Below are 26,887 nucleotides of genomic sequence, written 5' to 3'. Positions count from 1 at the left end.
CAGTTTGATCCCTGGCCTGGGAACTTCCATATGCCACAGGTGCAGCCAAAAATGGAAAGAAAAAAAATAATAACCAAAACCATGGCATGGCCATGCTTCTCATTTCTCCTACGGGACCGTAAGTCCTGGAAGGCTCCTGCTTTGCCTTAACTTGCCCTCCCCACAACCTGCACTGCCAGCCATAGGATGCAGGCACTAGAAATACTTGCCATTTCTGGGAGGGGACCCCAGCTCTGGCCTTGTCTGTCTTGGTATATGACCTTGGATGGGTCCCCTCCTCCTTCTAGACCTCAGCTCACCCAGAATCCTTAAAATGAATCCCCAAGCCGCCTCCACCTGAGGGGAGGCAGCTGTACAGAGGCAAGAACTCTGACATACTTCGGAGGCCAGCATTCTGGGTTCTAATCCTGCCGCCATCTGTTACTAATGGCACTCAGGAGGCTTCACACCTCACAGCCTCCATTTCCTTGACCACGAGATGGCAGTGGTTGTGTCCGCCATGCAGGGTGATTGCAGCGAAGCGAGACAAAATAGGTACAAAGCGCTGACATGCAGTTTACTGGTTTATTGTCTCTCTCCCACTTACAGTGTCAGCCCCACGAGACAAGGACATGGTCTCCTTCACTGCTGCACGCCAGCACCCCCGGGGTGGTGCCTGGCGCTCGGTGGAAGCTCCCGAAACCATCGTTGATTGAATGGATGAACAGAACAGGTGCTCAATACAGGTTAGTTTTCATCGTAATTCTTAAATGTGCAGAGACAAAAAGCATTTGAAGGTTGTTGAGCAAGGGAACTCTGGGAAGCAAGAAATAATCTTCAGGGCTGGCGTGGGTCTGTCAGTCTCTCTGCAGTGGAGGATACCGGGGAAGCTGGTGACATGCCCACGAGGGCCAGGCAGGAGCACCCGTGAGTGAGATGGGGGTACTGGGCAAACTGGGGAGCCCCAGCCCATCCTGTCTGATCGGGATCCTCCCTCTAGCTGACTGTGGCCAGGGTGAGAATGCAGGCCCCGTTTGCCAGTTTGGGGCCAAAGCAGCTGACCTTATAAGAGAAGCCAGAAGAAACCCAATGGAAAACAAATCATCTTTTAAAAGGAAAACACAAGTGAGAGCCAACAAAACCCATCGCTGGACTGGGAGGGACCCGGTGATGTAGCCCAACCCTCTCAGGCAGTGTGGGCAGAAGGAGGGAGGGCCCGGTAGTGCCCCCTCCCTCGCAGTGGCCTCCACGGGGTCCTCATCCCTCCAGGCCCCTCAAGAAGGCCCAACCCCATCGCTGAGACACAGGAAATGCTGATATGCAGTCCAGATCCAAAAGGCCAGGTCACATGCAGCAGGGGAAGAAGCAGTCACTTCCCTGGGTTCTTGGGCTCAGGCTGTATCCAGACTTCGGGGCTCCCAGGCTCAGGGTAAGTCAGCCCCCATCACCTGGCCCGTGTCAGAGTTCTGTAAATATTCATTGCTTGAACCTCTTCAGCGTGACTTTGACCCTAGCCCTCCACCTCTGGTCTGCATCTGTAAAATGGGCGCAGTAATAGGGCCCTCCCTAACCCACGGGATGACGGGGACACCAAGTGAGGTTAAAGGGACAATGGTGTTTCTGAATATCCAAGGTGCTTGACAGATGCAAAGTGTGGTCACCCTGGGTGTCATTATTATCATGGGCAAGCCGCTTTTGCCAGAGCCAAAGCGGGGGCCTGGGACCCGGGAGAGCAGAAAATTTACGACTTCACAAGGAGGATCCCGATCAAGCCCCTCTGGGTCCACATGCACAGAGGGATGTCACTCACTAGCTCCAGGACAGTCCCCCTCAAGAGACCCAGGAGCCTGGAAGACCTCCTCCCCTGCCACCTGGTGTCCAGCTCAGGGGGGACCCCAGCATCTCCCCAGAGAGACAGCTTTCCACAGAATACCCAACCCCACAGCTGCTGCTTCCCCACACATAGAAACTATAAATAACATAAATATTTTTCTCATATATTTTAGCTATATAAATTATTCTCTTTTGCCCTAAAATCTATATATGCGAGGTAGACCAAAAAAAACAAAAAACAAAAAATACCCTGTAAGTGTTTCCCTTCAAGCTGTAGAACGAGGGGCCACTGGTCACTGGTCTCAGGGGGCCCAGCAGGGCTGAGGTGGACCTTTGGGGGCAACTGGAAGGGAAAGGGGTAGGAGCAGGGAAAGAGAAGTCAGGGAGACCCCACAGGCCAAGGGGCCCTCAGAGCCGGCCCCAGGCCCTTGACCTGGTCAGTGTTGGTGGGCGGCCATGGCCTCAGTCCCTCAGCGTCTCCCCTTTATCTTCCTGTGATCCTGGCACTGCCAACCGGGGAGCGGGATGCAGCGGCCTGCTGGTGGTGCCCCTCTTCCTGCTGCCTTCCGCCCAGGGCTGAGACAGGGTGGCATTGGAGATGGGGTCTCAGAGCAGGAGGATGGATCGGGCTGGCAGAGAAGAAGTCTCCACATGGTGGGGGAGCAGAAGAAACTAGGAGAACAGCCCTCAATTCCTTTTTGACTCCTGCCAAGATGTGGGCCAGCTTCTTGGGTCAGCGAAGTCAGCCTAGGGAGGGGGTCTCTGGGTCAGTCTGGCTTCTCATCAGAGCCTCTGCAGCCAGAGATCCTTGAAGCATCCCTCGGAGGCTGCCACTCCACCAAAGACAGGGCAGCCTCACCCCGCCCTTGGAGATGAAGGGCACCGGGGGTTTCTTCCTGGGCCTTGCACAGACGGCTTCTCAGCATTCGACTGATTCTGAAGTTTCCTGTCCCAGCAAAGGGTCAGCAACTCTGGGTTCAGGGCAAAAGGAAGCTGACAGAGGGCGAAGCAGGGCCAAAAGAGCAGCCAAAGCCCTCCCGAAGGAGGTCACTTCCTCCGGGCCGGCATTGGGCCCTGCGCTGGGAGAGCACACAGCCTCCAGCAAAGTGACTCAGCAAGGTCTTGATCCTGAACCAGAGAGGCGTGTGCCGCTATAAGAGAGCCCTCAGCCTGGCAGGTCCAAGGGGGGTGCGTGCATGTGGGGTGGGCAGGTACCTGAGGGTGCACCTGTGTGAGGATACCAGCTTCTCTCTTCCCTCCCAGGGCCTTAGCAGGTAGAACTGGAAATAGCCACAGGATCAGAGGAAATTAGTAGTCATTTCTGTTCCTCAGGTAAGAGCCAAAGTGGGGCGCCATTAGAAAATAAAGGGGGCCCCCAAGGAGCCAAGCTTAGCAAAGATTTTCCCATGCCTATAACTCCAGCCAGAGCAAAAACGTTAGATTAGAAATGTAACCAAATCAGAACTCATAAACCAACTCTCGTGCATCATGAATGCCAGCTTCCCTGGGGCCACACAGCGCAGGTGAACCCCAACCACAGGGAACTGAGAAAAGTGGGCTCAGAGGAAGGCTGAGAAACGAAGGGGTCACTATCCACCCGGGCGACCTCAGTGGTCCGAGCCCCACCCTAGGGACGGGCTCTTCCTATTGGTCTTGTGTCCACTGGGGTTTTTACTGAGCCGGGCTGGGTGGATGCGGATAACTCAGCTCTCAAGAATGAGGCCTCTGTGGAGGCATATTTTAAAAGCCAAGTCAGGAGATCCCATTGTGGCTTGGCAGGTTAAGAACCCAGCAAAGTATCCATGAGGATGGGGGTTCGGATCCCTGGCCTTGCTCAGTGGGTTAAGGATCTGGCATTGCTGCAAACTGTGGCATGGGTCACAGATGCCGCTCAGATCCGGCATTGCCAAAGGCCAGCAGCTGCAGCTCTGATTTGACCCCTAGCTCAGGAACTTCCACATGCTGCACGTGCGGGGATAAAATGGAAAAAAAAAAAAAAATCAAGGACAGGGCTCCAGGGCACATATCTGACATAAGCTTTCCTTTCTCCAAACCAGCAGCTCCCACCGTCTGGCCTTCCGCTCCATCTCTAGCACAGCAAAGCCACAGGGGGAGTGAAGGGGTCTAGCCCCCAGGGTTCCATGTGACTTGAGCAGGGCCTGAAGGGTGGACTGACCCTCCCAGCCAGACCCCAGCCTTTGCTTCCAGCCGATCTTGCCTCCTTGGGCTTCCCTGGCCCAGAAGCTCACCTCCCAACATCTTGCTGGTTTAGGCCACTAATCCCAGGAATGGAGATGGCAGAACGTCCTCTCTCTCCTCTCCAAGGCCTCTCAGTCCAGCCCTCCTCTCGATCTATTTCCTTCCACACCCTTTCCATTCTGCCCTCCTGCTGCAAATCCTCACCAAGGCTGGGGACCCTCGGGTTCAGGGGCGGGGCCCACACCTCCCGTTGCTGAGAGTTGAGGGAGGGGAAGGCTGCCGAGGCCCAGTGGGGAGAGAAGCCCCTCTGTACGGGCACGGTCCTCGGTGAGTGCACGCACTCTGCGGGTACCTGCCCAGAGGGGCAGCTGCACAGCTGGGTGGCCTCAAGGTGGCCTGGTGCCCAGGGAGGCCCTGGCAGCGCCCAGCTGGCACACAGGGCAGCAGGCCTAGTGCTTACAGGTATACACGAGCTCCTCCTGCACACACTGCTGGCACTCCACGTAGCAGCACCACTGCACCTGGCAGTGGCAGGAGAAGGCCACCAGGCGGCTCTGGGTGTCATAGCCCCGCCCGCAGCACAGGCTGCTGCAGCTGGCCTCCCGGGAGCACACCCTGCCCGCTGTGCCAGGCGAATACTTGCTGGGCCGGCAGAAACTGGGTGAGTCCTCCATGTAGACCAGGTCTCCAGGTCGCGGGGCCAGGCCCTTGGTGGGGCTACCCGGCCTGGCAGGTGCCCACAGCTCCAGGCGGCCCAAAGCCTCATTGGTGGCACTGGACACCTTGACGGCCGAATCGTAGCGCAGCTTCAACACCTGGCCGGTCTCGCGGAACGGGGACAGCTGCCTCCAGCAGGTACGCACAGCACAGGAGCCCGACACGCCATGGCACTTACACGTGGTCCTGAGGCCACTCTTCACGGCCTATGGGGAGAAGCAGAGCAGAGGCATGGTCGGAGGCCCCGGGCCCACGGCCCAAGCCTGCCCCTAGAGCACCAACCCCGGCCGGGGGAGTGGCGGGAGGATGGGAACGAGACAGGAAGGTCCGTGTGAGGGGAGCAAATGGGACACAAATGGCCCACGTGGCACCTCAGTGCAAACTAGCTCCAGGCGCCCCCTCCTCTGGGCAGAGGCAGTCCTCACGCCTTGGTGAGAGCAGTGTGGGCCCGATCTTAGCCCCGGCTCCTCCCCTGGCCCCAAGTTCTTATAGAGTAGACAGCTTGCACAACTGAACACAGCAGCCCTCGCCTACACCATGATGAGAACACAGAACATAAAACTCAATTTCTTAAAGAAACAGAGTCCTAGGAGTTCCTGTTGTGGCTCAGCAGGTTAAGAACCTGACTAGTATACATGAGGATTCGGGTTCAATCCTGGGCCTCGCTCAGTGGGTTAAGGATTCAGCATTGCCACAAACTGCGATATAGGTTGCACACGAGGCTTGGATCCTGCGTTGCTGTGGCTGTTGTGTAGGCAGGCAGCTGCAGCTCCGATTCGACCTGTAGCATGGGAACTTCCATAAAAATACAAAAAAAAAAGAAAAAAGAAATGGAGCCCTAACCTCTCCCAGTTTTCTCATCCCAGTGGACTCTGATGCTTTTTGCCCTCTTGCCCTCCACTACTGTGTGACCTCAGCTAAGTCCCTTCCCCTCTCTGGGCTTCCTCTGTCTTCCCATCTGTAAAGTGGAGGAAGGGTGGGGGTTGTTCCAGATCAGTTTTTGAACAATGTTAGCTTCTAGGACCTCTAGGAAGGCCCGTCCTTAGAATGGAGGCCCTTCCGCAATCATGTTCCTGCCTGACTAAGGCCCCGTCCTGAGCCAGGCTCCCACCTGCTGCCCAGGACCCTCCTTACTTCCTCGTATCTGGTAAATGGTCCAGAGTAGATGCCGAAGGAACACGTGGATTGAAAGGAGGAGGTTCGTCCTGGGCCGGCTCCGTGTGTGTGCTGGAGGGCAGGGCGCGTGCTGGCCTCCTATCCACCTCATTCGCTGGCCCTTTACTCTGGCTGGAAAGGACTTTGGGGCACCTGAGAACGTGCTCACCTTGATGCCCACATGGGTGTTGTGGGCGTCTGCCCGAGCCCGCAGGTCTTTGCTTCCTCTCTTGGGCCCCAGGAAGTTGTTCAGGAACTTGGTGCTGTACTTGAGGTTGTCGCCGCACACGCCCCACTGCCAGGCCTGCCGGCTCTCCAGGCCCGGAGAGTCATCGCAGGTGCAGCGCTCCATGCGGCCGGCGCTGCAGGCCCGGGCCAGCGTGTGCGTGAGGGCAGCCGAGGACACTGCATACAGGAAGGCCGTCTCCTTGAAACCTGGGCCAGGCCCCAGGGGAATCGGGGGGGGGAGAAGGAGAGTGGGCTCAGGGGCCGTCTGCTACCCTCTGAGGATAGAGGGGTGGTGGGGGCCACTGTGATGAACCTGAGGACACAGGTCAGTGCAGCCTCCCCGCCACCTGCCCCTTAAGCTCAGGCTGCAAGTTACTGTTTAAATGGGACTCCAATTTCCTATGGAGCGTGTGCCCAGGTTCTTGGGTTGGTAGGGCACAGGGTGCTCCCTCTACTGAACAGATGAGGACACAGATGCAGAAGAAGTTGACCTAGGCACCTGGTGAGCGGCAAAGCTGGGCTAAACCATTGACCTTGACTCCAAACTGATATGTGAACAAGTGGGACCAACCTGTTTCTGAGCCCTGATCCTCTGAAATAGGCCCTGTGGGCTTCCTGAGCTTCCTGAAGCCTCTCAGATGTCACTCTCTGCTACCTCCTGGGGAGTGGGCCCAATGACAGGCTGATCTTGGGTCTCCTGCCTGATGGATCCCAGACTGACCGTCCACCCACTTCTGGGACCATCACAACTCTTGCACTGTTGCGGCACAGCCCAGACCTGGCCTCCCCCATGAGCTCGCTACCTCCCGCCTGCTCTCCAGTGGACTGGGGTGCTGGTGACACTGAGGTGGGGGCATCAGCTCTGCCCCAGACCCTCCCCAGTCATGGGGAGCACTTGCCTAGAAGGGGGCAGGCTGCTCCTATCCACCATGGCTGCCTTTTTGTAAAAGTCCCTGCTGCTTGGTGATGTCATCACACGGTGACCTTTCCCTCCACCCCCCGGGCTCTGCGCTCTCTGGGGGCGGATGACGTCTTGCTCAGCTTGGTGTCGTCAACATCCAGCATGGTGTCTGGCTCGCTGAGAGCCTCACAAGATGCACGGAGGGATGGAGGTGTGGAGGGAGGGAGGGAAGGATGGACCAGGGCATGTGATGAACAGAAAGAAACAGGTGAGGGAATGAACAAATGAAGTCAGCCTGCCTCAGGCTGAAGTCAGACAGCCTGACTGTCTTCTACCCTTCTCTGCTCTCGTACCTCTATGTTGAGGGGGCTGATGGAAGGGACACCACCTGTCTCATCTGCGGGCGCTTCCAGGAATGGGCTGTGCCCCCTCCCCTTCTCTCTGGTGTCCTCCTGCACCTCTGCTCCCCCCGCCCCCAGACTGACGGAAAGCCTGGGAGTCCCTAACTTCCAGCACCCTTTTCACTCAGGACTATGCTGGGTTCACAAAGGCCATGTGGCCTGGAGACAGGGGCCTGGGGAGGGGGAAACGCAGCCTCCTCCCACCCCTCCTCCTAGCCCTCCTCCTCCTCCCAGCCCTCCTCCTCCCCGCCCTCCTCCCTACCTCTCTTGAGCAGCCCCGTCCTCCCCTCCAGGCTACAGTTCCAGCGCTCATGCCGGAACTGAAACTGGCACTCGAGCAGGCTGAGGTGTGCGGCGTCCTGCAGGGTCTCAGCCAGGCCTGGCTCCCGTCGGCAGAGCTGCTTCTGCCGGCGGGACAGCTTCAGGAGGTCACATTGCTTCAGGTGGGCCCCGCCCTGCGCTGGGGCAGCAGTGCCCAGCCCTGGGAAGGGCGTCAGGACCTCCCGCCCGGTCAGGCTAGAGAAGGGGGCAAGAGAAGGGAGACCAGTGACCCTTGAGGTTCATGACAGGGAGGATGCACGATGACAGTCCCTAAAGATGTGGGGCAGAGAGGGGGAGGGGGCCTTCTTGCGGGCTTCATTATTTACCCCCTCTAGGAGGGGGGCTCTCCCCCTGGAGTTCTGCCCCCATTTTACAGAGTTGGAAACCAAAGTGTTTATAATGAGGGCCAGTACAGGGCCTCAAACCCAAGTTTTCCAGAAGCCAGTTTCTGCTCTTCTTACCCACCTTATTTCCCAATCTTGCTCAGTCAGAAAAACCACGTGGGATGGTTTTTTTGTTTGTTTGTTTGTTTTTGTTTTTTAAGGGCTGAACCCTGTACATATGGAAGTACTCAGGCTTGGGGTCGAATCGGACCTATAGCTGCCAGCCTGTACCACAGCCACAGCAACACCAGATCTGAGCCATGTCTGCGACCTACACCACAGCTCACAGCAACACTGGATTCCCAACCCACTGAGCGAAGCCAGGGATCAAACCCGAATTCTCATGGATACTAGTCAGATTCATTTCCACTGCACCACAACAGGAATTCCCTGGGATGCTTATTAAAAATACGGATGCCCAGGGAGTTCCCATCGTGGCCCGGCAGTAACAAACCCAACTAGTATACATGAGGATGTGGGTTCGATCCCTGGCCTCACCCAGAGGGTTGAGGGTCTGCTGTTGTTACCGTGAGCTGTGGTGTACGTCACAGATGTGGCTCGGATCCGGCATTGCTGTGGCTATGGCGTAGGCCAGGAGCTGCAACTCCGATTCGACCCCAGGGCCTGGGAACGTACATATGCCTTGGGTGTGGCCCTAAAAAGAAAAAAAAATGCAGATGCCCAGGATCTATACTTAGCAATTCTGCTTCTGTTGGTCTAAAATGGGGCCTGGGAATCTGTGTATTTACCACATTCCTTGGGCAGGCTTGAGGATTAGAGCAGTTGGGAATAATGCTCATAGCCTTGGCTGCTGCTTGGTGGGAAAGCCATGTTCTTAAGGGGTGGGGAGGGGGGAGGCAGGCGGAGGGATGTCAACGTGAAGACACCCAGCCAATTTCCCTCTCTCCCTTCTATTAAGTGGCCGCCCAGGTAACGCCCTGCCAAGCTAACTTGTTTCTATAACTCCAAGATAGATCTTTTTTGGCTGTGCTCATGGCATAAGGAAGTTCCCAGACCAGGGATTGAACCCACACCAGAGCAGTACGGACTGATAGGTGGATGAAGGTGCCAGCATGTCTGAAATGCCCAGATTCTGGAGTCGGGCTTCCATGCTTGAGCCCGACTGCCACTTCCTAGCTGTGTAACGTAGAGGCAGCTGAACGAGTGATCCTCTCTGCCTCCCAGGGCTGTTGGGAGGATGATATGAAAGTCACTAACCGCAGTGCCTGGGACATGTCGCTTCACTTTCCTGCTAGCTGGAGTTTCTCAAAACTCTCTCTTCTTGGAGTTCCCAATGTGGCTCAACAGGTTAAGAACCAGACTAGTATCCATGAGGGTGCGGGTTTGATCCCTGGCCTCGTTCAGTGGGTTAAGGATCTGGTGTTGCCACAAGCTTCGGCATAGGTCACAGACGTGGATCCTGCATTGCTGTGGCTGTGGTGTAGGCTGACAGCTGCACTCCAATTTGACTCCTAGCCTGGGAACTTCCATATGCTGCCTATGCAGCCCTAACAAACAAACCAGAAAATTCTTTCCTCTTGCAGAACGCTTTACCCTCTAACCTGGGCAGAGTCTTCCCTTTGTCCAGATAAGAGGGAGTGCCTAGAGCAGATGGGCAGCAAGGTGGGGAGTGCATTTAGAGCCCATCTGCCCTCCCCCGAGAAGTGATCGTGAGCTGTTTCTCCCAGTTCAAAATCTCTGCTGTCCTGTCCCCTGGTGACCCTTGGTGTGGGTGGAATGGACATCATTCTGCCACCCAGCTGGAGGAAGCAGCCCCTTTCCAGAATATGTTGGCCTCATGGCCACGGGATAAGATCAAAGGTGGAACCAGGCGATGGGTCTTAAAGCTCCTGCTCCGATGTGGTACTTGTCACTTGTGCTCAAGTGCCACTGGCCAAGGCAAGCCCTGTGGCCAAGCCCTGAGTGGTCAGAGAGGCCCACATCCCCAGAGCCATGGCTCTCCTGCCCCAGCCGAGACACCTGGCTGGATGCCACACCCTCCCCATCTGCCCCAGGGAGGGTGCAGGTCCTGGCCAGGCCCAGGTGCCCCCAGAAAGTGCCCATCGAGTCCAAATCCATCAGGTGCAGCCAACCCAGTGTGCAGCATATCTCCGAAACCCCCAAGCAGAGACAGATGCTATCAGGCTCCTCCCGGCCCAGGCTGGCCCTGGGCTCCCCTCCCAGACAGGGTGAGGGCAGGGACCCGTTAATCATTAATCTTGGGGCAAATGGGTAAATTTCCAGTCCACCAGGTCTACACCCAAACCCCTCCCTGCAGTCTGGCAGGAAACCCTTAGAGCTTGACCCTTAGCAGGTCCAGAGCTGAACCCGATGTCCACTCCAGCCCAGGAGGCCCCACCCTGATGGCCTCCGGTGGGGAGGGCAGCTCAGGGGCTGCAGGAGCAAAGGTTGCAGCAGCCATCTAGCCCATCACATGTCTTCCTCCCCACACCAGCAGCCGAGGTGAGGGGCAACCTCTGTTCACACCCTTCTTGTATTTAGGAAATTGGGACCTCCCCCTTGCAGTAGCCAAATGACAGATGAGACAACAAGCAGGGAAAGATGGGGATTTTGGCCACTAGGGCTGCACGCCCTTCAAGGCCTGTCTCAAATGCCATTTTAAGAAAAATAGCATTACTTTTCTATCATAGTAGCTAGATTATATGTTATATAATGTATCATTTATATTCTATTATATAGTATTATCTACCAGGTTTTAAGTGCTTATTACTAACCCCTCCTTTTTTTGTCTTTTTAGGGCTGCACCCATGGCGTATGAAAGTTCCCAGGCTCGGGGTCTAATTGGAGCTACAGCTGCTGGCCTACACCACAGCCACAGCAATGCCAGATCCAAGCCATGTCTGCAACCTACACCACAGCTCACGGCAACTCCAGATCCTAAACCCACTGAGTGGGGCCAGGGATCGAACCCGTGTCCTCATGGATACTAGCCAGGTTAATTTACCTCTTAAACCCTTTAAACTACTCTTGGTTGGGTTGGCTCTATCTTTGTGGTTACCTGTTGGCCATTTTATATCGTATGAGCTCGTGGCTCTCGCCTGTTGATTGGACCAATGAGTATCACATGACCCAAACCAAGCCAATCAGTTCTTGCTCTGGGAATTTGGCATTTGACTTAAGAGAGCATACAGTTGCTTTCTCTTTCTTTGGGTGACTGGACTTGTAACTCGAGATAAATAGAGAAAGCAGGTCCCAAGAGAGAAAAAAAGAATGAACCAAACATATGGAGAGAAGCAGAGGTGAGAATGGGAGAATTTGGGGAGCTTTCCAGCCCCTGGCTGCAGATTCTTCCTGTGGTCAGCTGTGTTCTTGCTTGAGACACCGCCTGTAGTACCGTGTCAAGGTTAGGAGTCAGATTATCTAAAGAAGGGTGCCGGCCCTGATAACCACCTTCTGACAGCTGTGGAATGCCAGCACACCCTAGGCTGCACCTGTGAGCCGGGCTCAGCAAACACCTTTTCCCCCCATCAATGGGCACCTGTTTTTTTAATTTCATGTAATAGGCCCTGTGATTGATGGCCCCAGGAGTCCAGTATCAAGTCGGTTAATTTTATTAGCAGTAATGACACTTAGTAGCGATTAATGGTCAGGAAAGGCAGCCAACCGCACAGAAGCCTCAGGCCACACTGGGCCCTGGCCTGCCCAGGGCTGCTCTTGAAAAAGGCCCCTTTGTACTGCCTCAAGGGCCCCCATAGGGCCTAGAAAGACAACGGGGAGACCTGCCAGGACCCAGTTTCCCTTTTGTTTGTTTTCTATGTTGCAGTTTGGGACCATTTTTCCTTTGAAGAAATAGTGCTAGGACATCAAATTTAGAAAATACCTCGGAGTTCCTGCTGTGGCTTAGCGGTAATGAACCCAACTAGTATCCATGAGGATGTGGGTTTGATCCAGGCCCTCGCTCAGTGGGTTAAGGATCAGCAAGCTGCTGCATAGGTTGCAGATATGCCTCGGATCCCATGTTGCTGTGGCTGTGGTATAGGCCGGTAACTGAAGCTCCAATTCTACCCCTACCCTGGGAACCTCCATATGCTGTGGGTGTGGCCCCTAAAAAGGACAAAAAAAGAAAAATACCTTAACTGCTTTCCTTAAACAGCACTAGTGAACGGGCCAACCACATGCTCTACAGATGCCATGGCACCTGTTAGAGACAGTTTCTTCTTGGATTTCTAGGTGTTTCAGGTTCCAGTCTGTCCGGGATCAGTGGACCTGATTCCCTCTCTCTGAAGAAACCATCTCTGGCACCCCAGGCCTGCAAACCCCACCCACCAGGCCCTTCTGCAAAAATCTCAATTATCCACATGTTAGTTGAGCTCCTCGAGGGTAAGATATACATGAAGATCAAATGAGCTTTATGAGTCTAATGAATCCAGACAAAATCTGGGGTTTTAATGAAGACGCCAACCTCATGGTCAGATCAGATGCTATCAGCCAAGCAATTGACCAGTGTTCTGAACTGAAGCACAGAGGACGGATAATCCATGAACTTTCTAATTGCCCTTCTGGGCTGACGGACAGAGGTGCCCCTGAGCCGCCCAGGACCACCCCCTCTCATCAGCTGCACCTGCTTTGGCCCAGCTGGTCTCCCCACTCCTGCTTCCTGTCAGGCCCTCTCAGACGGACTTCCAGCCTCTCTTGTCCTATTAGGACAGCAACGGCCCCAGATGACTCGCCCCACCCTCCTCCATTCTTTGCCCCCAACCTGTGCCCCTCTGCTTTTTGTGTCTTCAGCCCGTGGCCAATAATAGTCAGCTTGATGAGACCGGAAGCCCCCACCCCCGCGCAGTGAGATGCCTCTAGCTTTGACCCCAGAGCCTTCCCGGCCCCTTTCCAGGCCACCTCGTCTCCTCCCAAAAGGGGAGAAGTCAAGGGTGCACCTCAGGGCTTCATCTCACGTCCCACTCCCCAGAACTCCTCTGTCCACTCCTGGCCCTTCCTGCCCCTGCCTCCTTTCGCCCCATTCCAGGCTCATCCCATCCTCAGTTTCAGCTAATGCCGCCTTGTCTGGAGGACCTTGAAGGAAACCAGAGAAGGTTCTCCCGGGCTTTGGGCAAGCCTTCCCCGAGATGGCTTTGGTCCCTGAGAAAAACTAGAGTTCACCCCGGAACAATCACCCACCACCTTCTGGAGTGTGGGGACCCAAAGACCTCAGGACCCCACGGCTGTTCTGGCCTGGGGTGTCTGACCCCAGCTCCGCCCTCATTTATTGGTGACCCTGGGGATGTCCACTCCCCCCAGCCCCGCAAGCTCACTCTAACAAATACACACCGACAAGTGGGAGAGCATGACCAGAGCCAGACTGCCTTGGTTCAAATCCTACCTCCACCTCTTCCTAGCTGTGCTAGCTTGGGCAAGGCCCTTCACTTCTCTGTGCCTCATCTGTGAAATGCAGACAATCACAGCACCTCACATGGTTATTGTAAGGATGAAATGAATGAATATTTGTAACTCCTAGAACAGTGCCTGGCACACAGTAAGCTCCAGGGAAGTGTCATTTTTCTTTTCTTTTCTTTTCTTTTTTTTTTTTTTTTTTTTTCCGCTCTTTAGGGCCACATTAGCGGCATATAGAGGTTCCCAGGCTAGGGGTCAAATATGCCACAGCAATGCAGAATCCGAGCCGCGTCTGTGACCTACACCACAGGCAACGCCGGATCCTTAACCCACTGAGCAAGGCCAGGGATCGAACTTGCAACCTCATGGTTCCTAGTCAGATTTATTTCGACTGCGCCACGAAGAACTCTGGAAGTGTCGTTCTTGAGCATTTATTACGAGCCAGGTGAACCTGGTTGGATTCAGGAGCACTCCACACTCTCCCCAGGTCCCAGGGGGCAGGGGAAGGAGAAGGCTTTGAACCAGCCCAGCTCCCAGCGGAACCATCAGCACCTGCTCAGGGACCCAGATCAGATCTTCTGCCACCATCTGGGTAAGACCCTGACCTCAGCCAGTCCCTTCCTGCCTGGAGAGGGAGGCTGGGGGGGTGGGGTCAGAAGCCCCAGGGAGCACTCCCAGATCTCTGGGGAAGGCTGGGCGGGTGCAGAGCACGTCCCATCACCTAGGAGTTCCCCCGCTGGCCTCTCCACCCCCCACCCCTACCCTTGTTTCTGCTCAAGAGGGCCCAACGGTTCCACAGGAGGCTGCCCCCAGGATGTGGGTGGGTGAGTGGGTGGGTGAGTGGGTGGGTGGCACAGGACAAGACCGGCAGTTCCCAGGGCACCAGGTAATGCCAGCCTGTCTGGACCCTTAGCTGGAGGGGCCAGGAGCTGTGCCTGGCACCAGGGCCTGTGCCAACTGCAGGCAGCTGCCTGGGAACCAGGAAAGCCTTGCCCTGCCTGGAGCATCGGCCTTGGCCCCCCAGCAAAACCCTATTAGATGCTCCTGATAACAGGCTTCCGCTGCAGGACCATTTGCATGGTAAATGCTCCTTTTGTACTTTCATCTCAAATATCTCAGTCCACCTCTCCCACCCTCGCTAAATCCCCCTACACACACACTCACACACACTCACACACACACACACACACACACACACACTCACACTACCTACTCCTTGCCAGCAGCAAAGAGCTCGTGAGGGCAGGGTCTGGCCCAGGAACAGAGGGCACAAGACTCTGGGCAGCCCTTCCTAGGAGAGGGAGGCCCAGCCCTGGCTCCTCTCCCCTCTTCCTATCATCTCAGGGGCCCCAAGGTTTACGCCGCTGAGAAGTACAACCCTCCCTCCATCTTTCAGACCCCCCCTCCTTGGCAAACTCACTGTGATCTCATACCCGCTCCAAAAAGCTGTCCTTCATGAGCAGCCTTTTTTTTTTTTTCTTTTTAGGGCCACACCTATGGCATATGGAAGTTCCCAGGCTAGGGGTCAAGTCGGAGCTGGCCCACACCACAGCCACAGCAACGCTGGATCCAAGCTGCGTCTGCGACCTACACCACAGCTCACGGATCCTTAACCCACTGAGCGAGGCCAAGGATCAAACCCGCATCCTCATGGAGACTAGTTGGGTTCTTAACCCACTGAGCCACAACGGGAACTCCCATGAGCAGACTTAGTGGAAAATTTGGCAGGTAGCACTTCCCACTTTTACTCCAACTCCTTTCCCCCCCTCCCCTTCACCCACTCATGTATTTAAATATCAACATAGAGGATTTTATTGAGCATCAGCTTCAGGCCAGAGAAGAACCAAACAAACCATGGCTCACTACTTCCCTGTCCTCCTGGTCCAGCCTCCCTTTGGTCCCCGGCTCAGCCTCAGAAGCCACCTGAATCAGTACACTTCCCCCCGGAGCCCACCCCAGAGCTCCCCCCACCCCCGTCCCATGGCTCGGAGAGAAAAGAGCCTGGCCCAGCTGTGGGCTTTGTCTCCCCAAGAACAGCTCCACTTCCTGTTTCTCAGCCTCCCAAAGGGGCTGCCTGCTGAGGGTGGCATCATGGAGATGGGAGCTAAGTGGGCAGCCAGCAGCCCGCCCAACAAGCTTGCCTTGCATCTCAACAATCTCCGGTATTTAGAGCACGGCTAGTGCACCATCTGCAGAGGAAACGCTTCCCCCTGCTTCCCTCCCGTCTCCCTCCCACTCCACTCAGCCTCGGGGAGGGGAAGCCCCTGTTCCTGGCATGCATGGATCAGGTGGCACGGAGGCGGCCACGGAGGGCACCAAAAGTCACTCCTGTGCGGAGGAATCCCTCCCCTCCACAGGCCTGGGATCACGAACATCTCCCCCAGCTCCCTGCCTGCGTTCAAACGTACACGATTTGAGTCGCTGTGTTCTGGGGCTAGGGAAATCCTTCGGGGTCACCCAGTCCAGAAGGCTTGTCCTCATGGCTACTGGGAGGTACCCCAGGGGCTTCCAAGGGCAGGCGGGAGGGCAAGAGGTTTGCCAAGTATGCAGGTCTCTGTTTTGACCTGTTTGGTACCCTGGAAGTTCATGTAATATTTTCTGTCCAAGGTGACTCACTGAGAAGTGGCAGGGCTAGGATGGTGCCCCGGGTCTCCTAACTGGCAGTTTCTTTTTTCAGGTTTAAAGTAACACTTCAGGGAAGCAAAAATCAACCATCCCCATAGCAAATGCCTAGGATGACAGGCACACAAGACAGGTAGGATTGAACAGAAGGAAGTCTGACCAGGACCCGAACTGGTCAAACTTTAACCTGGTCTAAAACTCAGTTTCTTGGCGTTTCCTTGTGGCACAGTGGGTTAAGGATCTGGCTTTGTCACTCACTGCAGCATCTCGGGATCCTGCTGTGGTGCGAGTTTAATCCCTGGCCCAGGAATGTCCACATGCTGCAGGTGCAGCCAAAGAACAAAAAACAAAACACAACACAACTCAATTTCTTTTCAGCCAAGAGTCAGATATAAAGCTCATGCAGTGGCCTGCCAATTCATACTAAAGTGTGAGCGTCTGATATAATATTACCAGTGCCTGAGAACATACTTTGCTAGACAGAAGGAAACTCAAAGGAGAAGGTCTGGGATCATAAAGAGAGAATGGAAAAGGCTGGGCTGAGGAAGGGAGAAGGAAGAGAAAAGGGGAAGCCTTGAGATAAGCTTCTCCAGCTTCTTGGATTCACAGGCCCAGCCCTGAACCAGGGAAGGAATAGTTTAGGAGGCATAGGGTGGGGACTGCAGAGAAAGGCAAGTAGTCACTAAGGCTATGTCGTTTTGGGGCAAGCAACACCGCCACCCAGCTCTGGCCCAACCTTAGGGTCCTGGCTCCTGGGCTGGGAGACTCTGGCCACGTTTTTAAACTGTGGTAAGCTGACCAGCCAAGCAGCTTGTCAGGCTCTTGAATGGTCACCCTCCTCCCTATGCACAGGTAGGCTCAGGCTGGGCTGTGGGCCCTGGAAAGGCCTGGCCCCTGGTGATGCCTTGAGTGTGGTCACCCTGTGATGAGGCCAAGTCCCTTGTTTGCAGATGCTCTAGGAGGAGATGTCCCAGGCCATTAGATTCCACGTGTCCTCCTGCAGGTCCCGGGGATGGCTCCAACCCCTCCACCCCCCTCGCCTCAGCTCTAAGGAGAGCAGGACTCTCCAGTCTGGTCAAGGACCCACTCCCTGAATATGCCTAGTGAGGGCCAGAGAGGCCAGGAAAACCCAGGGGATGGAAAGAGTTGGAAGGGGCTTCCTTGGGAATAGAGCAGGGTCCTCCAGAGCAGGACCAGGACTAGAACAGTGTCCCACCTTGGACCGTCCTGGACTCAGAGCCAATCAAGTCTGTCGCAGAGGGCCCTCCCCTCAGGCCAGGCCAGGCTCCTCCTTGCCCTTCTGCCGTGGCTAACTTAGCCCAACCTCCATGCCTTTCTTCATGCTGCAACCCCTACCTGGGTTATCAGTCCAAATGCCCTCCTGGATCCTCTGGACCCTTTTACAACCCCAGCTTTTTTAACACTTGGCTCAAAAATCAGGAAATGAGAAAAGTGATCCTGAGGCCCCATCCAGCTCAAGTAGGCTGAGATGTTTGTCTGCCTCTTCCAGGAAGTCCTCCTTACATGCCAGCCACATCCTACTCTAACCATCCAACTTCGTTGTCTTCTCCACTTGTTCAGATATAGCAGGTTCACACTTTTTTCTTCCTCCGCAGGGCTGTACAGAGATCTCTCCAAGTAGCCTGCAAGCCCCTTGGCAGAGTTCCTGTATTCTCATCGCCTGATGTCGCCCTTCACCAGCCCAGACACTTGCTGACTGCATGTATCAGATGTTGGGCTCAGATGTTGACCCCAGGCAGAGGGTCTAGCTCCAGGCTCTCCCCTAGCCTCTCCCACACCCAGGGCTATACCACCGGCCTCTCCGCCTCTCACTCCGACGCCAAGGCTGCAGGGGTCACCTAATGCCCCCCACCCCCACTAAACCTTCCCAAGCTCGAGCTTGCCTGTTGCTCCCCAGCTGAGGCCCCCCTTCCCCTGGGCAGCTCTGACCCTCAGCCGGTAGCCAACACCTCTCACTTGGCATATGTCGTAGGTTATCTCTTGCACTGCACGTTCTTGACTCCTGGTTTGTCACCCAGTTTTTTATGTGCTTATGTCTCCAGTTCATGTGTGGCTCCCTTTGAGCCACAGTCTTGGGGCCTCATGGTTGGCCAGCTCCCTCCCGAGTCCCTAGCATTGCCTCTAGTCCACAGGAATGTCAGGGCGGGCTGTCCCCTCTCCCTTTGGTTGGCTCTCCCTCTCCCCCAGACCCTCCCTCTCTGCCCCGTCATGTTTCCTCTTTCTGCATGGCTCTCAGGGCACGTGCTGCTTGGTCATGACCTGGCCTCTGTCAGGATGGGAGCGCAAAGCAAAGCAGGGAGCAGCCGCTGGCCCCCATCAGACTCCAGAAGTCAGCCACACCTGGCCTTCCGTGGGAATCTTGGTGGCAGCAGAAATGAGCGGGGGGGGGGTGGGGCAGATGCCTCAGGCCCAGACCCTCCCACAGGAGAGACCAAAGAGGGACGGTGAAGAGCCTCAAAAAGCCAAGAGAGAGGGGAGTTCCCGTCATGGCGCAGTGGTTAACGAATCCGACTAGGAACTATGAGGTTGCGGATTCGGTCCCTGCCCTTGCTCAGTGGGTTAACGATCCGGCGTTGCCGTGAGCTGTGGTGTAGTTTGCAGACGCGGCTCGGATCCTGAGTTGCTGTGGCTCTGGCCTACAATCCTGCGTTGCTGTGGCTCTGGCATAGGCCGGTGGCTACAGCTCTGATTCAACCCCTAGCCTGGGAACCTCCATATGCCGCGGGAGCGGCCCAAGAAATAGCAACAATAACAACAAAAAAAAAGACAAAAAAAAGCCAAGAGAGAATCGAGCCACCTTAGTACTCAGTCCTGGAAATTCCAAAAAGACTGCTTTTTTTAGGGCAAGAGCCACGAAGCTCTGCTTTCCCCCTTTTGAGACCAGATGTATTTCAGAATTCAAGAGTTTTCAAATTTTAGAAAGATAATATAATACACGTACTGTGTATAAGAGAACAAACCTAGCAAAGTATAGGGAGAAGCCAGCAATCAGACATTATTATTTCTGCAGAAGTACATCTACAGGTTGGGATAAACAAAGACCATAGCTATTTGTACTTTGGTTTAGGTCACGTCTCGCTGCCGTTTGAGTTCACCGCAGCTGTGCTAAAGAATTGTGGTTGCTGCAGCTTTCTGGAGTCTGAAACTATGGATAAAATTTTGCGAACCTGCGAGAAACTTTTAGCACCTGTCACCAGGAGAGGTTGTGCCGTCGAATTTTATTTTATTTTATTTTATTTTTTTTTTTTTTGTCTTTTTGCTATTTCTTGGGCCGCTCTTGCGGCATATGGAGGTTCCCAGGCTAGGGGTCTAATCGGAGCTGTGGCCGCCAGCCTACGCCAGAGCCACAGCAACTCAGGATCCGAGCCGCGTCTGCAACCTACACCATAGCTCACGGCAACGCCGGATCGTTAACCCACTGAGCAAGGGCAGGAACCGAACCTGCAACCTCATGGTTCCTAGTCAGATTCGTTAACCACTGCACCACAATGGGAACTCCTGTGCCGTCGAATTTTAAAGAAAGCCCCCGGCCAAATTCTCAGTGTGGATCAAACCCGCATCCTCATGGATGCCAGTCGGGTTCTCTAACTGCTGAGCGACGACAGGAACTTCTTCGGCACTTTTATGTATGTAAAAACCTCATAACAACCCTACAAGGTAAGGATTAGCCCATTTTATAGATGGGAAAAACTGAGGTCAGAGCAGATAACTGGCTTGCCACAATTAGTAAGTGGTTGGCTGGAGGACTTGAACTTGATCTGTGTGACTCCCAGGCGGGTGCTCCTTATGCTATAGCTGGGCCTTAGGCTGCCTCCCATCCTGCTCAGGCTGATGTCAGGGCCGAGATATCATAGCACCTCATAGCACCTGGCCCACCTCCTCCTGAGCCCAACTTCTGCCTGAGCACACAAGCCTAAAGGTACCAGGACCTCTCCCCATTAGGAGATTCCAGCCCAGGAATCCCCACCCCAACCCCTTGCTTCTCTCTCCTCTCCTCGGTTTCCCCATCCTCAGCCTCAGAAACTCCACCATCCACCGAGGAGGCTGGTTTGACCCGAACCCTAGAGTCCAACTCCTCAGGGGTTACAGTTCAGCCAGAGACAAGCTAGACAAAATTCCTTCCCCAAATACAGTGATTCTTATCGGTAATGTTTGGCTTGCAGTCTGCTACCCCAAAACAGTACAGTTTCTTTCACCCTTGTCCTTGCCTTCAACCCTGTTTTTCTCAGGACCCAGTCAATCCATAAAACTGTTTTTAAAAAATCCAAATACATAAAACACTTAGAAATAATTTTTTTAATTGTTTGCAAGACCCACACGCTGAAAAGTACAAAACACTGCTGAAAGAGGTGCTCAAAGCCCCCAAAAGAGAGAGAGGGCCGGTTTATAAATCAGGAGATTCAATATTGTTAGAACGCCAGTCTTCTATAAATTAATTTACAGATTTGATGCAATCCCACTTAAAATCCCAGCAGATCATCCTGTAGATATTAACAAGTTGATACTAAAATTTATGTGGAAATACAAAGGACCTAGAGTAGCCAAAACAATTTGGAAAAAAAGTACTGGGTTTTAACACTTATCATGCAGCTACAGTAATCAATACTGTGGCATTAGCCTCAAGATAAGCTTATGGAATAGGATAGAGAGTCCAGAAATAAGCCCTTGCATATTGGGTCAATTGACTCGTGACATAGATGACAATGTAGGAAGGATCATCTTTTTGACAAATAGTGCTGGATTGAGTGGATAGCCACGCAGAAGACAATAACCTTCAACCATTACTTCACATCATCCACACAAAATAGCTCAAAAAGAATCATAAGATTTAAGTGTAAAAGCTAAAATGATGACGTTTCTAGAAGAAATCTCTGCAACCTCTAATAGGCAGAGATTTCTCAGATAAGACACACCAAAAGTAAAAACCACGCCAGAAAAAGTTCAAAAGTTGTACTTTAGCACAACTAAAACTGTCTCTTCATAAGTTAACAATGAGAAAATGAAAAGGCAAGCTACAGACAGGAGAAAAATATTCCCAATACTTTCTGACAAAAGACTTATATCCAAAATATGCAAGCAGCTCTTACAACTCAATAAGAAGAAGATCAATAACCCAATAAAAAAGATATTCAAATGACCATATGATCCAAAAATCCAGTCTTAGATATGTACCCAAGAGAAATAAAAACACATGTCCACAAAAAGGCATGTGCATGAATGTTCATAGCAGCTTTATTTGGAATAGCCCCAAACTAGAAACAATCCAAATGTCCATCAACTGGTGAATGAATAAACAAACTGTGGTACATCTATGTGATGGAATACTACGCAGCAAGGAAAAGGGGATGTGCTACTGATATATACAACAAACATGGGTGAATCCCCAAAATATTATTTTGAGCAAAAGAATTCAGATGCAATAGGGTATATCCCATATGATTCCATTTATATGAACTTCTACAATGGGTAAAACTAAAGTGGCAGAAAGCAGAGAAGTCGTGATAGCGGGGGAGTGTTGACTGCTAAGGAGCACGAGGGACCCTTAGCATGATGGCACTATTCTGGGGAGTAATTGTGGTGGTAGTTATATGGGGTTTTACATTTGTTAAAACCCAATTCATGCACTTAGATTGCATGCATTTTATAGTATGTATTGTTGATTTGGGAAAAAAATAAGGTTGTGTTTTTCTTTTTCACAATGATGACACTTCCACAACCCAAGAAGATGGTTAGAATCCCAGGAACTACCAAAAGTGAGCCTGTACTGAGCACTTGCATGTGCCAGGCACCCTATTAAGGCCCTTTCATTCATTATTTAAATTAAGCCCCACACCAGCCATTAGGATGGGCATTATCATCACCCAAAGCTCAGAAACGTTAAGACACAGCCTGAAGTCACACAGCGAGCAAGAGGGAAAACCAGGATGCAAAGTAAGGTCTAGATGACTGAAAATCCTGTGCTTCCATAAACAGCTCTGTACCATCCCTCAGACAGGAGAGAAACTCACACAGTGCAGAGGTCACACGTCCAAAAAGCACCATTAAAGTCAACTATGTTTTTTAACATTGCATCCACAGGAACTATTTCTAGTTACAGAATTCACTGGGCTGACTCAAAGACTGGACTGAGTGACAAGGCCTATCATATACCCAGCTTTTCACATAATACAATGAGCGTACATTTATAAAACACCACCGAAGTTAATATTTGCAGAATTCGGAGTTCCCGTCGTGGCGCAGTGGTTAACGAATCCGACTAGGAACCATGAGGTGGTGGGTTCGGTCCCTGCCCTTGCTCAGTGGGTTAATGATCCGGCGTTGCCGTGAGCTGTGGTGTAGGTTGCAGACGCGGCTCGGATCCTGAGTTGCTGTGGCTCTGGCGTAGGCCGGTGGCTACAGCTCCGATTCAACCCCTAGCCTGGGAACCTCCATATGCTGCGGGAGCGGTCCAAGAAATAGCAACAACAACAAAAGACCAAAAAAAAAAAAAAAATTTGCAGAATTCCCAAGCCATCTGAGCCAACACATGTGCTCTTGAGTGACCCTAGACTTCCAAGCCAGGACCAGCTGGTTAGGGAAGCTTAGGACCTCCAGGTGCTAAAGACCTTGAAGGCAAGTGACTTGACCATGGACAACACAGAGAGTGGTCCAGAGCCAGAACAGATCTGGTCCACCTCCCATCCCGTTGTCATCAGGCCATCCTGTGTCACTGCTGAGGACAGAGAATTTGTGGCCTCACCCATCCCTCTAAAGCCAAGAGAGTCTGACAGAGTTAACCAAGTAGGGGAGGGGTTTACCCCCTCCCCCTCCACAGCTCCTTTGCAGCTGCTGTTCTCTGTGACCACACAATGTGAGCTGTGATCGCTGTTCTCTGCAGAGCAAAGAGCCCAGAGTGCAGGCGGGACCTGATCTCTATCCTGCCTCTCCCATAACTTGCTGTGTGACATAGGGTGAGTCACTGAACCTTTCTGACCTTCAGTTTCCTTTGGGGAACTATTACACCCATCCTGTATACCTCAAGAATGGGTCTGAGGATCAGATGACAAAGGGGCTGAATAAGAAAATGATTTGGAAACTGCAGGACTAGTATTATCAGCTTCAACAGAATTAGGCTCTAGACTCATGTAAAAGCACCAGAAGCAGTTGCCAGCTCACTGGTTTGGGGACGATGGTTGCTTCACCTGAAAAACATAAATAATAATATAGGACGTGCTTGAAGCAGGGAATTAAGACCAGAGAAGTTTTGGGGGTCACTTTCAATTCTTTAAGTCTGATTCTATAATTTCAAAAACCTCAAGAAGATTGGCCTCACCTGTTCTCCTGATGTTTGAATTTTTTTTTCATCAAGATGCCAAAACACTTACCTTGTAATCAGAAATGAGATTTCAAATGCTAATGACCTGGAGAAGGGAGAAGCACATCGCTTCTCATTTTCACTACGGTGTGAATGACTGATTTAGAGTTCTTCCAGAGCAAGTCATAACAGGGCTTACTTCATGAGCGTTCAAGCTGAATCCTGTCCTTTCTCTGAGACCAAACACATGAGAGCATGAAGCCCCAGTTTTAGCTTATTCTCTAAGCACTTGTCCTCCTCCCCAGATCGGGGGAGGGGGGTGGTAGCTTAAGTGTCCTTTTCCAGCTCTGTCCAGGGGGATCTCACGACTTGGAAGAGGTGGCCCATGTGCACTTGAACCCTCTCAGCCCCAACCCACCCCTGATCCACCATCTCCCTTTTCATTTCCCAGGCCACCCTCTTGCTCACAACCTTCAAGTTCCAGCCCTGTGTACTGCCACATACTCTTTTTCCCTTCCCACCACACCAGCCCGGGTGGTCCCAGCCCTCTGGAGCCCCTCTCCTCCCACCTCACCTGGCCCTTGCCCCATCCACAACCTTCAAACCCGAGCAAACGAAAAGACTGTGGCAATGAGCTGGTATCCGAGCTCATCATTTGTCCTCTGCAGTCCGGCTCAAGTCCCTGTTGGGGCTGGATATCAAAATACTGTACCTGGTCTTCTTAATAATTACTAGCATTTACTATGTGCTAGACCCTGTTTTAAGTGCTTTGCAAGTACTAACTCACATGATCCTCATAGGAAATAAGCACTATTATCTCCATTTTACAGATGAGAGACTGAGGCACAGAGAGGTTAAGTGACTTGGCCAAGAGCACACAGCTAGCAAGTAGATGGATTAGGGATTGAACCCAAATTCTGTGCCCTAACCATTCGATCCTGTGTCCTGAGGTAGCAGCAGTGTCTTTTCAAGCCTAAAATCATTGGGAACAAACCTGTATGTACAGTGCTCTTGAAGTGAATAGAGAGGTTTAGTCATATCAAGTTCAGCCCCTTCTTTGTACAAAATGGGACACTGAGGCAGAGACTGAGTGGTCTTCCCAGGTCACCAGCAAGTCGAGCCCAGAGCTAGTCTGGGCTGACACTACCCCACCCCCTATACATTTCAGAAGAGGCCATTGCCCACAGCCAAGGCATGCTTTAACCAGGGGTCGTGACCTGGAAATTAGCACACAGCCCTATTCCAGCCTCTCCTGGACCTCTCAGACGCTTATTCACCCCTCCCTGCCAGGTCCTCAAGAGTAGTGTCTGGCAGGCCACTTGCTTGGTGGTTTATGTTTTTGGGGTTTGGCTTTTGTTTTTTGTTGTTTGTTTTTTGCTTTTGCTGGATGGAGTTAGACTGTAAACCTCACCCTGACTTAGGTTGAAGATTTCAAAAAATGATTTAAATTAACAGGCTGTGCATACTTGGAGCAAGCGTGGGGTGGAGGTCAGGAAAGTGACTTCACACCCATGACCCCATCGCCCACCCCAAGTCCCTGCAATTCAGGGTCAGAGAATGAGTGATGATTGCCCTGTAACTTGTTCTCCAAACACTGCCTGCTTTCACCTCATTCTCTCCCCAGGTGTCACGCCACCTCTGATCCTCCTTTTCCAGTCATATACACCACCTTCCCTCTCACTCTCTTCACCATTCTCTTGAGAATTCACCCAAAGCCAGGTCTGAAATTTGGTCAGGTTTCCCCCACAGAGGGTTCTCTCCGCGTCTCCAGCTGACACTCCCCAGTCCGCAGGTTCCTCCATCGCGATCCCCTCCCCCGGCCTCAGTGACAACCCACCCGCCCAGCCAGCCAGCCAGGTCTCTGCTCCGCGGGGCAAAGGCAGAGGGTGGGGAGGGAGACCCTGGCAAGGGCTATGGCTAGACAGAGCCCACGATGGGGGCTGACAGAGCAACGAGTGAGGGTCAGAGAGGATATCTGAGCCCGAGACTGACGCCTGGACCAGAACAAGGTCCGAGACGCCTGCAGGGGTCCGGGAGCCTGCACCGGGCCAGGGTCCGAGACCTGATGGAGTGGGCGGGATGAGGTCTCGGACAGGGCTGGGGAGAAGAGCGGAGGTGTAGGGGATCAGAGCTCGGACCGAACCTGGGAAGCCAGAGAAGGCGGTCGGGGCGCGAACTCTGACCCCGAGGTGCGGCCAGTGCTACCGGGGCTAAGGACTGAGTTCGAGATCCCACCCCGGCCACCAGCGGGAAGGAAAAGTTGGCGGTGCTGCAGCGGGAGGAGGGGGAGGCAGGCGAACCGGGGCGCAGCGGGCACTGACCCGAAGTAGGCGGCGGCGGCGGCGGCGGGCAGCGCCAGCAGGCAGAGCGCGGCCAGGGCCAGCGCGGGCGGGGGGCGCATGATGCCGGCGACGCGGCGCCCTGTCGCATCTCCTCGCGCTGCTCAGTGCTCGCAGCGCCTCCACCAGCCGCCTGCAGGGCTTTAAACCCGGGTGGTGTGGGGCGGGGCGGAGCGGTTGGGGGGGCGGGAGTGGCGCTTGCAGTGTCCCCGGGGCGGCGAGCCCCCCGCCTCATTGGCCCCGCCGGCTTGCTCCGCCCCATCGCGGGTGGGGCCACCGCCCCGGGCCCGCCCCCGCCCTGCCCCCCAGCTCCCCTCCCACCCGCCCCAGGTGAGAGCTCACCTGACGCCGCTTGGGCCGAAGAACGCGGCGGCTGAACCCGAAGGCCCTCGGGCCTGGAAGGCGAGGATGGGGGTACGAGGCGGGGACCGGGGGATTTCTGCCTCCCTGGGCGGGTGGTGGAACGCGCAGAATTCCCTCCCCTCACAAGGAAAAAGGGGTGGGGGGCATAGAAGGAGGGAGACCCTCGGAGTCCCGGAGCTGTGTGTCGTCCGCTCTCCCGCGGGCGGGTGCGCGTCCCTCTGCCCCAGCTCCGCGACTCGCCTTCGAAGGCCGGGCCTTCGAATGCGGACGCAGAGCCGCTCTTCCAGAGCAGGAGAAATGCACGTCTAATGGCAAAGGGAGTCCTGGGAGGTGCCTTGGTCTCAGCGGAGGGGGAAAAGGAAGCCCAGTTTCTAAACAGGACACTGTCTGTCAAGGAGGAGCCCTCAGTGAGCATTTGGTGATGTTCAAGGAACAAAAACCCAGATTCTCCTGTCAGTGGGGCAGGCAGAGCCGGGGCGGGGGAGGAACCTCCTTTCCAAGGTGCGCAGATGCTAGAACTTCCCTCAGACAGCATGGAAGTGTCCAGTTTGGGGCCACGACGCTCTGTCTTGCTAAATTTTTTAAAAAGTTTAACCCTAATTCCTGCAGCGAAGGTGCCATGATCAAGGCAGTGGGTGGGCCCCTTTCTAGGAAAGCAACATACAAGTCATCCAAGCAAGATTCATTACGTTTTTGAGAGTCTTGAACATGGGGTCAAATCCAGGCAAACAAATTGTGACTTGTGCTGAATGCCAAGATCTGCATGTAAAGTTTCCCCCAAA

At 53.8% G+C, this 26,887-nt stretch overlaps 1 protein-coding gene across 3 annotated transcripts; it reads right to left on the bottom strand.

Moving 5' to 3' along the window:
* Positions 1-553: 553 nt before the first annotated feature.
* Positions 554-25,842, bottom strand: WNT9B (Wnt family member 9B). Of its 3 annotated transcripts, none has more exons than XR_007131583.1 (6): positions 25,725-25,842; positions 7,676-7,929; positions 6,053-6,318; positions 4,472-4,934; positions 2,062-2,155; positions 554-1,445 (listed from the first exon to the last, which is right to left on the bottom strand). XR_007131583.1 is itself a non-coding variant. In XM_047756667.1 (5 exons), exons 1-5 carry the CDS (start codon positions 25,802-25,804, stop codon positions 2,115-2,117), a joined length of 1,104 nt encoding a protein of 367 aa, XP_047612623.1. In that variant the 5' UTR covers positions 25,805-25,842; the 3' UTR covers positions 554-2,114. The 3 variants fall into 3 exon arrangements, 1 of the variants encoding a protein (XP_047612623.1); XR_007131584.1 differs by having other exon boundaries at positions 554-1,427; XM_047756667.1 differs by having other exon boundaries at positions 554-2,155.
* Between the last annotated feature and the right edge of the window lie 1,045 nt (positions 25,843-26,887).

The sequence above is a fragment of the Phacochoerus africanus genome, chromosome 14 (assembly GCF_016906955.1).
Source record: "Phacochoerus africanus isolate WHEZ1 chromosome 14, ROS_Pafr_v1, whole genome shotgun sequence".
In the NCBI taxonomy this organism is placed as follows: Eukaryota; Metazoa; Chordata; class Mammalia; order Artiodactyla; family Suidae; genus Phacochoerus; species Phacochoerus africanus.
Note: the sequence above shows the minus strand (reverse complement) of the source record. Positions and strands in the feature narration are given on the sequence as shown.